At 41.4% G+C, this 12,942-nt stretch overlaps 1 protein-coding gene across 1 annotated transcript in view; it reads left to right on the forward strand.

Annotated features, from left to right (window-relative positions):
- Window positions 1-12,942, forward strand: part of SHROOM2 (shroom family member 2) — a gene marked incomplete at its 5' end in the record, with an annotated part of 124,206 nt that overhangs the window by 82,218 nt on the left and 29,046 nt on the right. The window contains 2 exons of the mRNA XM_082337080.1: window positions 3,685-6,331; window positions 8,315-8,418. Coding sequence (XP_082193206.1) covers window positions 3,685-6,331; window positions 8,315-8,418 — 2,751 coding nt within the window. The remainder of the gene's footprint in view (window positions 1-3,684; window positions 6,332-8,314; window positions 8,419-12,942) is intronic.

Raw genomic sequence — 12,942 nt, forward strand, 5'->3', positions numbered from 1 at the left:
TGATAGGAGCTGGGTGAATCACAGTACTTCAAAAAGAAAAACAAAATTAATTTGGTTCAAGGCCAGTTTGAAATGAGCTTTGGGCAGGAAATTGTGGGTGTAAAGGAAAAGGGGGAGGGGAAAAGAGCAGTCCTTTCCCCTCACATATCAGAAATAGCAGCAACTGCTGGTAGATATCAGTGCTAATCAAAAGGGCAAATTCTGCTTTCTCAGATGCTGCCGAAAGATTTAGTGGCTTTAGCACAGTCTAATACCAGGGTTCCCAGGGCACTGCCATCCTGAACCCCTTGGCTGCCTGTGCTGCCCACTTAAAAGGTGATATATTTGGGAGATCTGTCAGTCCTGGTGTCTGTTGCCCAAGACAGTTTCAGTGGCAGAGCTGACATCAGACTGCGGCTGCTGGAGGCCCAGCATTCCCAGAGTGCCAGCCCCAGGGATTTGGGTATTTTGAGGATCCCAGTTGCAAAGGGGAGATCTTTGGGATTGCTCATCTGCAAAAAGAGAAGGTGAGCAGTTTCAGAGATTCCCCACTTTCAAAGTAGAATTCACAACACTGAGAAGCACCGTGCACTCTAAGTCAAGCACCAGGCTGAACAGGCGTACAGCAATCAGTAGCTGAAAGCAGCAGTATGCAAGGCGATAATAGAAATAGCCCCAGGAGGGTATATTTCTAGCCCAAGGATGGGATCTGGAATTTCTTGTCCTTCCTTGAGCTAAGCATCCGAGATTGGTATTCACAGCCTAAAATCCCTTCTGAATGTGCCTGCCTGCATTCTGTGAGCGTGAAAGCTAAATCACTTGTAAAACATGGGGAGTTCAATCGGGGAGAGATGCTTTTGCTCTCTTCCAAGGAGGATATACCTGGATTTTTTGTGTTGGGAGGGTGGGGCACAGCTGGACAAAACAACCCAGTGAAAATTGTCTTTACTACCTAGGTAGATGCTAGATTAAGCTATGGGTAATTTGATTTGGTTTGGTTTTGGTTTTTTTTTTTTTTGGTTGGTTTGGGAGGGGGGGCGGGGAGGGGAGGGTTGCCAGACGACTGAATTTGGACGTTTGAGAAGGTGCATGAAACTACAGGATGATAGACAGACCAGAACCGATTGTACCAGTGTAGATAGGAGAGGGGGTAGTTCTGGAACCTGGCTCTCCTCATCCACCACTGTATGTGTATTTTTTATCATGTGACTTTTGTTCAAAAACTGTAAGCTATCGTGGGAACACTAGGCCAGGTCTAGGTGCTTCTCACACAAGGCTAGAGAGTTAGACCTTGTAAGCTTTTGGTGACTTAATTTCCCTCTGTGAGGCTTCTGCTGTCTTTTTCACAGAAGTCATACCTTAACAACATGGATGCAGACTTTTTTCCTAGCCCACCCTAGACTAAGGCTGAGCGAACTTTTCTGGGAGGTGTGGATATGAACTATCTTAAGTTGCTGACAGTTTAGACCCTGCGTTTTCTTCCAGTAGGATATACTATAATAGAGGACCTTACAATCTTCTTTTTTTTTTTTTTTTTTTTTTTTTTTTTTTCCCCCCTTCGTGCCCCTGGGTGTGCAGTTGAAACCAACAACCTCTTCTGCTTCATTCTGGCCTTACAGGTGTGGGTGTGAGGCAAGTATGCTTTGATAAGGCTGCTTAAACTGAGTTTTTGGGGCAATTAGGGTCAGGTACATCTGGTCTGTAATCCCGTGTGGTCTGAATGTGGTCTGATTTGCTGAGATGGTGTCATTTCTGGAATGCCCCAGAAGCAGAAACTTAGGCCCCAGGGTTGGGGTGTGTGTGTGTGTGTGTGTGTCCTTATTGGCCAAAGTGGCCAAGGATGGTGTTTGTAGATTATTCCTGGATTTTACCTGTCAGGCTTCAACCAGCAGTGTAGGTGCTTTTGTGATTTTCTAGCAAGGCTTTGACCTCTTACGCTGATGATCTCTGCTTCACATTTGATACCAGCAGATCTACATGAGGCTTGTAAATTGTAAATTGAGGCTTTTCCTGCACAAGTGTCATCTTTATTTTATTCGATGCCAAGTATCTCCTTAGTGCTGAAGAGGGAGAAAAATACCAGCAATTCATAGCAACATCTGGCTTACATTCTTCATTAACAAAGCAGATCCTAATAATGACCCAGACACTTTTTACATGAACCACAGTATCTGCCTAAGACAATTAGGACCTTTCTAAGTATTCAGCAAGATATTTTAAAATGTTGAAAATAAAGGAATGAAAGAACAAAAAACCCACAAGATCAGGCCAATGCTAGTGTATATTGTTAATAAAATGCTTTTAGAAAATAAGCACAAAGTATACCTTCTCTTATTTCACATAAATTCCTTTTGACCATGTTGTATAGAAGAAAGTTACAAAGGCTATAGTAAGGCAGGGGGAGGAGCAATTCTTGTGTTAATACTGAATTCCAAAGATCTGTTTAGTTGACCTTGGCAATATTTTTGACAGAAAAAAAGATCTATATCACTGTATTTTTTTTATGTGGACTAATCTAATTTCATTGCTGGCTTTCACAGGTTTCTTTACTGCACAAGATTTGATAGATGCTTCATATAATTATAGCTACAGGGAAGTGGAATAATTCTGGGATTTCTACCAAGGGGCTTTGCATGCAAGGGCAAGAATTTGAATTTGGTATATAAAAGCAGGAGGGGCTGCCAGTGAAGTTCAAACAGAGAGATGTGATGAAAATAATTGGAAAGACTGTCGTGTCAGCATCAGTGTGTTGGATTGACAGTAGGTGGGTGCTGTGAAAGATATAAAGGAAAGAAAACAGGACAAAACTGATTGGGTAGGAAAACAACAGAATCAGCAGGATTTTGAAATCGTGTCCCAGGCAAATGATCCAGAGGAAGTACAATGTCAAAGATGATGTTTCTATAGAGGAAGGAGTGGCAGAGAGGAACTGGTGGCAGTAAGGGTTCTTGAAGGAAGGTCAGAAGTTTAGTTTTGGCCATGCAGAGCTTACATTGCTCTGGCATCTCCTCCTGACATTTTCCTGTCAGTGCTGTGGACCCTGGTGGAATTGAATGACATAGTTGTAAGGGTGTCAACCTGAGAGTAGTTTGAAACCACACTGGCAAGGTGCATGTGGAGGCTCAGAACTAAAATAGTGGCATTTGAGGCAAGTGTTTTTAGTGAACCTCCATTTAGAAATGAAAATATTAAATGAAGGGACAGATTTGGATAAGCAGGACAAGGGAATAACTTCGTTGGCTAAAGAAATTTAGAGTGAGATTACAAAAGATGAACAGGGAAGTACATGAGTTTAATAGCTGGAAGAATCAGGGTGCCTGGAAAATAAGCTGAGAAATAAGTTGTCTGGTGTTTGTCCTGGGAAAGTGGGAGCTAATGGAGCTCAAACTGAACTTGTCTAAAAGTAAAGTCAGCAAAATCAACGATTTGCAGAAGGAGGTAAATGTGTATTACTTACTGATAAACTTACAAAGGGAAGTTGAGTTAGTTATTAAGGTTTCAAGCTTTGAATCAGAGTATAAAGATAAAGCCCTGACTTTGTGTTCAAACTTCCAATTTTATTAGATTGTTTGTCTTGAGTAACTGTAATGCAGATGGATCTTAACCAATGTTAGTAAAATTGGTGGCTATATATTTATAATTACGTTGTGGCATTTTTTGACTGGTATATTTAGGCTGAGGCTTTTTGTTTGTTTCCTACCATAGTTGTTCTTCTCATGACCTGTCAAACTCGTGGGATCAGTCAAGTCTACATCGCACTTCTGACCAATTCAGCTCTTTGGGAAGTATGGACAGCTGGGACCACACTCCACAAGTAGCCCAGTATGGAAGACTTTCTTCTGCAAGGTCTAATAGTAGCATTGATCATCTAGGGAGCCAAAGTAAGCGGGATTCAGCCTATGGGTCTTTCTCCACAAGTTCTAGCACCCCTGACCACACTCTATCCAATGCAGACACTTCTTCGACAGAGAACATGCTATACAAAGTAGGCTACTGGGAGACTGCTAAGCATGGAAACAAGACTGGCCAGTTCTTGAATGACAACAGTGGAATAGAGGACAAACCTGGGTATTTGCCAGGTCCAATCCAATACGAGAACAACAAAAGTCTTAGAATAGAGGAACACCCTGATGGCAAGCTCCCTAGCTCGGGGAGATCCAGTTTTGGACCTGTCTGGTATGTTCCTGATAAGAAGAAGTCTTCATCTCCTCCCCCCCCACCTCCACCTCTTCGTAGTGACAGCTTTGCTGCTACCAAAGGCCATGAGAAAGCCCATGGCCCTGGGTACTCAGAGGGTGCCAGCACGCAGCACTTTACAGCCCTGAACCGATCTCAGCCCAGGAGTGACTGGAACTTGGAAACTGTGGAGCAGCAGCGGCGGCCCTCCAGAGCATGTGACAGGAGGGTCAGCAGCTCAAATTATAAATCCGATTTCAGTTCAGAACACAGTTTTTCTTCGACTGGTGAAAGGTACAATAGTAATGCAGGAACTGTGAACAAACTGCAGTCGTCCTTGTCCAGCACTGATGTTCGGTTTGCACAGCCTATGTACAGTTACCACCACCAGCACCAGTACAGTGATGAAAGCACTTTTTTTCACAATGCAAGAATCTTAGCTGCGCCTAAAGATCAGCAACATTATCTGTCCTATAGTGGCATTCAGGAGTTACCTACAGATCATTTTCATGGCTACAGTCCAAACCAAGGCAGTCTGCTCAACACTTCCTCTTCTTCGAACAGCGCTGCTGAACAGAAGGTGGACAACACCGGACAGAGTCGCTATTATTGCGTGACAGCAAAACAGCCTGCTCAGGGAAGCTCAAAGCCACTCCAGCTCAAGGACGACAGCTGGAAACCTGCAGTGGGGACCGATGCATCGCTTGGACCTCACGAAAATCCTGCAGTTGTCACAATGGTCCAAAAACCAAAATACTATCTACCTCAACAATCTGTTGAATCTTTACTGAAAGGGTGTGAGAACAGTAGTCATTACCCAGTGGACAGAGAGGGGGATGCTAGGTGTGCTGTAGTAGAAGAAGCTAAAAAACCCAATCATACTGAAAAGTCTGGACAAAAGAAAAACTTTGAGAGCGGCTCTGAGGAAAGTGAAACTAGGTATGGTCAACAGGAGTATGTAAAGGGCTGTGTCCTTACCACTGAAAACAGATCTGTTCAGAAAGATTTTAGGTGGGGGAAAGATGAGAGTAGCAAGATTTCTCCTCAGAAGACCCCAATGTTGCACTCTTTAGCTCAGGAAGGTAAAAAGCAGTCTGACAACAGCCCAGAAGTAACAGAGCGACAGGCCCCATTTGACACTCACTTGTCTAAACAGGCACGAAGGAGCGATCGTTTTGCAACAACCCTGAGAAATGAGATCCAAATGAGAAGAGCGAAGATGCAGAAAAGTAGAAGCACTGCTACGTTAGTAGGGTCATCTGAAACAGAGGAGCGCGGTGAGACCTGGAAGCCAGATTCAGCAGAAAATGTCGCCACCTCTCCAGACACTAACTTTACCAGCACCTACAAAGATCACCTCAAGGAAGCACAGGCCAGGGTTCTGAGGGCGACGTCCTTCAAACGGCGGGACTTGGAGCCCAGCCCCGCTGAATATCTCCCCAGGTCCCCCGAGCGGAAAACTGGTAGTTACAACTCTTCGTTATTGGCTTTGGTTTCTGAAGATGTGTCTGGATTCCTCGAGGCTACACAAGCTAAACCGAACCCTACAGGGAGTGGCACTCATCACGTTTCTCGCATTGGAGCCAGGAAGAGGTTCACAACAGAGCAAAAACTCAAGTCTTACTCTGAACCGGAGAAAATGAATGAGGTGGGGATGTCAGAGGATGAGTGCCGTGCTCATTGCCGTCCAAATACATCTGAAGAAGCCCTGGGCTCATTTGCAGACAGGTGGAAATTTTTTGAAGAAACAAGTAAGCCTGTGTATAGGAAATCTGCACAGAAGCCAGCTCCCCACGGTCTAGCTGAGGGACCGCCTGAGGGGCCAGAGAGGAAAGCTCACGGTGGACAAGAGGGAGAGGAGTCATGGTATGAGAGAAGAGGCCGGGCAGCCTCTGTTGGACTTGAAACTGCACATGCTTCAAGAGATAACGTCCCCCACAGTAGCAGCAATAAGGCTGCTGATAGGACTGTGAAATCTGAACAGCCGCAGCGCCTGGGAACCTTTGCAGAGTATCAGGCGTCGTGGAAGGAGCAGCGGAAGCCAATAGAGGCAAGGAGCTCAGGAAGGTACCATTCAGCCGATAACATCCTTGACGCAGGCCATGAACAACATGAGAAACCCCAGTACACCCATGAGAGGTCTAGATCATCCCCTTCTACTGATTTCTACAAACAGGTACAAGTGTCTTTTGCATTATCCTTTAAATTGCCTGAGGCGGGGGGGGGGGGGGCAGGAGAGTGGTGGAGGGGGAAAGAGGTAATTTTTATGAACATTTCCAGTTTAGGAACACAATGTAGTATGGTGTTTGCCTTTTGTCAGGAAGGGAATAATTGTTATAGGTAGCTCTCATAAGTAAAATGAAGAAGATCAAAGTTTGTATTGCACAGGAACTGTGTGTAGCAAAGAGCAATTGGATCAAGTAATTTCTTGTGTGTTGTAGCCAGGTGGAAGAAAACAACCTGGTTGATTTGATAATATCCTCTTTTTTACAGTAGAGGTATAGGAGGATCCAAGCAGTCTTCACCCAGAGTTACTTCTTCATTGGTGTGGCTGCATTCCCCATTTTAAGGCTTTCAGTTCTCTCAAATGATGAAGGAAAATGTTCCAAGGGGAAATAATATCTACTTTTGTCTAATTTTGTTAATGGTCTAATGATTTTTCATGGATTTCCTCTTTTCTTCTAAACTTGCTTCATGCAAAAGCTACATAGGACAAAACTTAAAAATTAAAACTTAAAAAAGATTAAAAATATGCCTGTTAATGTTGAAGCTACACTACAGCAACAAATGAAACTGCTTAGTGTTTTATTTTATGTCAGTTTGCTTGATTTAAGATGTATAAATTTATTCCTTAGAGAGATGCCAAATGTCTGTTCAACTTGCAAGTAAATATTAGGTTAATTTTTAACTGAGCAGGGCCAGGGAATGGTTGGCAGGTGGCAGGGGAAGTAAACAGAGAAACCAAGTCTCTTAAGTTCTCTGTTTAAAAGATGTTTTTCAAGCTGCTACAAGATTGCCTGATATGTATAAAGAGTCATAGTGTGTTCAACCTGTGTTGAACTTCACCTTATGCAAGAAAAGAATTGTGGCAATGCAGTTGTATGTTATTTTTTCCTTTTTTTTTTTTCTCTTGGTAAAAACATTGCATACATATATACACATCCACACAGCACCTCTGTGTGTGTGTGTATATATACAGGGAGTGGAATGAGGATAGCTCAAAAAGAAACAAAATATGTTGATCTCTAAAAGCTGTGGATTCTTTTTCTTTAAGTTTTTTGTGCCTTCAAGTTTTGCAAAAGTTACTTTTGAACTCTATGTGCAGACTTAACTATGCGGATAATTTACTAGGGTAGAGATTCCAAGCACTGGAAATATTCACCTGGAAGTTATTTTGAAAATTAAATTAACTAAATTATTAAATAATTGCCTACCCAGCAGAAAAATCATCATATAATCTGTTCCATGTATGCATTTCTGGTTTATTAGTCAGTGCCTTTAAGTTCAGTATAGGCTTCCTGGGGCAAAAAGCAGACACCTGTTTAGGCACCTGGAAAATATGGTGATAAGTGCATTGAAGATGCATACAACAGACTGAAGTAAATAAAAGTGTTCTTTCGCATATATGATTCAGATGATTCCAGTGCTAATGCGCAATTAAATTTCCTGTAGGTTCAGTGTTTGTAATGCAAAGCTATGCTTTGGGTGTGGTTGTTTGAAGATAGCGAGATAATAAAATTCTGGAACAGTGATGTTGTGTGTTTTACTGAGAAACTAAAGTACGCACTCAGGGATTCAAAAGCTGGTGCGTACTTGCCTCTTCTAAAATGCGAGCAACGCTTCTGTAACTTCTTTGCTGCATCTTTTTTTTGTCTTTGCCAAATGGAAGTTGCGAAGTTTATATAAATGCTAAGCTCTTCTGTAGATCAGCGAAGTAGAGGAGTAACTTGAGCACAGCCAGGTCGGCAGTGCTGCGCAAGAGGTCACAGAGCATACTGTACCACTTAAAACCAAACAAGCTTAAGACATGCTATGCTGTTGACTTCATGTATATTCAAACAGAGCAAACCCACAAATAAGAGGTTCCATAATCATAGATTTTTCAGGAGTCTGAAACATGATGACTTGGTGTCTTATTTGTGCTATAAACCACTTTTAGGAAGTCTCAGTTGAAGTAAGGAGGCAAGCAGAAGATTTAAAGGAAGATGGGGAGCGTATTTTCTCTAAAGTTAACAATCTGGATGAAAGGAACTGCACTGTAAGGTAAGTATTTCTTAATTTCTGGCTTTAAGATGCTTCTTAAGGCAACTCTGATCTGATCTTTTCCTGACCCGAACTGGAAGTTTTGCTATGATGATTTCAGAGTTTTTGCAATGCCTTTTTCCCTTATTTCCCTCCTCCTCCCCACATACTTCAATGTGCATGATAGAATTAATGTTGGGACTGAAATTTATGGGGACTCTCGGGTGAGCTTGAAGAAATTGTCAAGTGTTGAGTGTATTACAGTTTGTTCAGAGCCAGATGATTCTTATTAGGGTGCATGAAACCATTCAGATATTTTTCATATTTATCAGTTACAGGTTTTTGGCAGGGGGAGGCAGGGGGGAGGGAATGCTTGAGGTTTCCCAGGAGAGTTTTCCAGTCTTCTCCTTGGCAGAGACAGCGTGCTACTGGAACACAGTAGTGCTGTGAATTGGACTTTTCTCTACTTGTGCCTTTACAGAATGCAGTACATGAACAGAAGCCACCAAAAGTTGTTTTCGCATTTGATCAGCTCTGCTTTTCTCTGTTAATTCATGTTTTAATTAAACTGTGCAATATTTTCAGACCCTTTTCAAATGTGTGACTGTATGCACAATGCAGTTCAAGTCCTTAAATGTCTAGCGCGCAGGGCGCGCAGGGGGGTGCCCTCCTCCTGGCCCACAGTTTGCTGGAGCTGTTGTAATGTAAGCAGTGATTTCGGTGATTGCTGATACTGCGGCTGCTTAAGTGGCGTGTGGCAGCTGAGCTGAGATTGTGGACACACTGCTATTGCCAGGTTTGATAGCTCTGGGTTTTGTAACAGAAGAAGAGCATGTACAGGAAAAATAATTTCTATGGGCTTTCCTCAGTTCTATAAGTGGTATTAATCTCTCAAGGGGAGAAAAAATGATGAACTGTAGGAAATACGTACTCTAGTCGTGACCGTAAAAGCTTGTAAAAAATTATTATTTATTTGTGGTTTTATATGGTTGTATTTTGCATTGCTTATGGCCCAACTGAAGAGACCATCTGCTATTTTTCTAATTCTTAGTAGCCCTTTGTACTTACCGTAGTGATTTCAAAATGAATAGCCCATGAGGGTGTGAATGTGTGCGCCCGTGCGCGCACGCGTGTGGAGGGGAGATTGGGCTGGAGGGGAGGGAGAGGGGGAGGCGGCAGCACAATCAGCCGGGAGCAGACGTGCTTCTGTAGGCAGACAGCATCTCTGGACAAGTAAAATGATTTCCATCCACCAGTGCTGAACCCTAGTCACAAAAGCATGTGAATAATACTCCTACGCCAGCATTTTAGCAGTGTTTGTGCAGCACAATTCTTGCTTTATAATCACGGCATCCATGAAAATCACATGACTGGGCACCAGCTGCAATAATGTCTTTTTTTTTTTTTCTTTTTTCTTTTTTTTTTTCTCTCTTAAGCCAAAGCCTATTTTGACATACTATTTCAGATGTAGTATTTGGCCGTTTCACCGCATTACAGGAGGTTTTGTAAAATGGTCTCATTTGCAGTCTTCCCCTCAGCACTTGTGTTATGCAGAGGGGGTGAGGGCTTATATGTCTTCTGTATTCAAAAAAACTGAATAAATAAAAATCTCTCATTTCAGCATTTAATTCCTGTGTTGTGAACTACCACTGCATGATGATGAATGGCTGTCCTATCAGAAAGAATATGTATTTCCATGTGCTCTTTTTTTTAACAAGGCATTCCTGTGCTCGAAAGGAAGTAGACTCATCATGACATGAATCGATTTTACGATTTTTGAGCTGGCCTAAAGGCATTTAGTTTCCTACTTTTAAAAGCTAGCAATCTGCAAATGGCTAGCAAACCTACCTAATCCATGTTATATTCTAGAGCATGAATGTTAAGCAAACCTAAGGTCTTCCTTGCGGTCATATTTAATATTTTCTTTGAAAATTTGGGTTTGGATTACATTGCTGATGGCCCTTATTCTGTGCTACTGAGGCCTGTGTGGTACAGTTGCCTTTGTGCTTCCAAAGCCAGCGTGACCGCGCTGGACACAGGAGCAGCCCTTCAGCATTTGTGTGGGTTAGATGTGCAGGGGCCCAAGCTGAGAGCCAGCTGTGGAGTCCACAGGTGCCTTCTCTGGGTTACAGACTGTCCAATGCTACAGGGTGCCTCTGGCCTGCCTCCCCTTGAGTTGTTTTGCGAAAAAAATAATAATTTGGGTTTTAAATAAACTTCGAATGTTTACTGTTACAGCTTTGCTGATTATTTTCAGGCGAAATATGAGTCCTTTTAATGCATTGAATCTAGAATGAAAAAAGGTTGGAGTATTGTAAAAGCAAATGGTTAAAATGAAAAAAAAAAAAGTGCTTGTTAAGCAATTTTTTTCTCTTGGACTTTTTGCTGCTGGTTCTTTTTACTACAGTAGGTTTTTTTGGTGCTCTGTTTTTTAGCACACAGTTGCAAAACCTAAACTGACATTACTTCTGAAAGTTGGGGTTTTTTTAAAGTTGATGAAGATAATTTGTGAACTCCTTTCATCTTTGGGCTGTATTTTTCCCCTCTGAGATTACTGAGTGCTTCCAATAAATTCAAGTTGTTTCATCTCCCTTTTCAGAAAAGCTGCAGCATGTTCTTCCGAATTGCAGTATTTAATAGCTTGGAGTATTATTTCTATAGGAAGAGTAATCAGTGGTCCATAGTAGCCGTTATCATCTCTCGTGCAAGAACCAAGCCGCTCTTGTTATGAGCTCACAGGCATGCAAACAGTCATCTGACATGAGATGAATATTTTTATACTGAGGTTTGATGCAATTCTAAATATGTTTTTAACTTTAGGACTGCTTTAAAAGTGTTATGTGAGTCTGATGATCTGTAAAACAAAAGTTGATGCTTCTCTGTCTTTAATGATGCTACTCTTTCTATTTCAAATTAGTTACAAAAGCTTAACTTTTTAGAAATGTAAAGTCTGTCCTTCTTTAAACAGGTCTCTCTTTCTGTATTCGTTAAATGACGTATGCTGGTTATATAATTAACTTCCCTATAGATGTCTCCACAATTTCTAAACCGACATAGCCCTTCAAAATGTTTAAAGATGGAAATGTGTGCTCTGGCCTGTAGTCTGTGGCTTCCTGCAGGATGACACGGTACACACAAAAGTCAATCTGCATCAAAAGAATAGTGCTTTTATGATCTAATTCTTAAGATTGCCATCAACTAGCGATGTTCGCAGCCATTGCTCTTATTTACTTTCTAAGAACATTTGACTTGTGTCTCTATTAATTTGTTTCTGCAATGTCTATGAAAATTACATAATTTCAAAAAGTGAAAAAGGATTTATGAGATCACAGGTCGCAGAAAATCTTTCAACATTTAGTAGGTGTCAGGTACAAGAGCATGTGCATGTCAAGTATGGGACCACAGCATGACTCAACTCTAATTAAACACTGTAAGACATTTTGTTTAGACCTTTCATGCCTTACTAGGTGCTTCTATCTCAGCTCTTGAAGACAGAGGAACATCTTTTACCATACAAAAACAAAGTAAAAGTCATTCTTGATGTCTAAGTTGACCTAAATGCCCAGGTTTAATGTTCTAACCACAGTTATATAAGCAAAATGTTTTCACCTTCCTCCCTTTTCCTCTTGAGGAAGAACTGGTATAATCTTGGGCAACTGCTTCCTTACAAATCAGTGAAAAATGACTTTGGGAAACATTTCAGGCATGTATTAACAAGCTTCAATATTTTATGCAAAAGAGGTCTAAGTTCTCTGTTCTACACTTCACCTACAGCTGTTGTCATTTTTCACATAAATTCTTCTAAAGGAAAGAAATATTTCCTATCAATTTGCTAAGTATAGAATGATCTAACAAGTGGTATTTTGTAGGAAATAAATTATAAAATATGCATGATTACTTTTGTATCTAATATGCAGTGTACTAACAGTTTCTATGTTCATTTTATTCAAGAGCTTATAAAGTGAAGTGTTCTCTTTTTAAAATCAATTTAAGTATAATAAGGGCTGTTACAAAGGTTTAAGTGCTCTTTTTTGAGGGAGATTAATTATTCAGTTAAAGGGAGAAGAAAACATGCCTTTCATGCAGCCAGAACATACCAGTTTGGTTGAAGTAATGCCTCAGATATCTGAATTCCTAACGATAATGAATTTACATGTGAAAATGCCTTCTTGCATGAAGTTGAAAATAAAAAAATAAATGGCAGTTTTCCCTTTCCAGCAAGTTGCGTGCAGCTATTTGTCATCATCTGGAGGCAGTGCAGGAGAACCAGCGTGCATCCTCACAGGCTCTTGGCTATTAACAAAGGCTTCAAGAATGTGAGCTGCTGAAGCCCCTTCTATTTACATTAGCATGTCTTTATCATTAAGATATGGATTATTAAGGCATCTGCCAGACCACTTTTTTTGCCAATGATGTCGTTGTATGTACCATATGGACCAATGGATGACGCAGTACCGTCTTGAGCTGTTTCAAAGTTTACATGTTGTCTGAAACTGGGAAAACACTTCTGTGGCTTTTCCAATGCATAGAGAGGCAACAAAGGAG

Source organism: Platalea leucorodia, assembly GCF_965183815.1.
Source record: "Platalea leucorodia genome assembly, chromosome: 2".
Taxonomy (NCBI): domain Eukaryota; kingdom Metazoa; phylum Chordata; class Aves; order Pelecaniformes; family Threskiornithidae; genus Platalea; species Platalea leucorodia.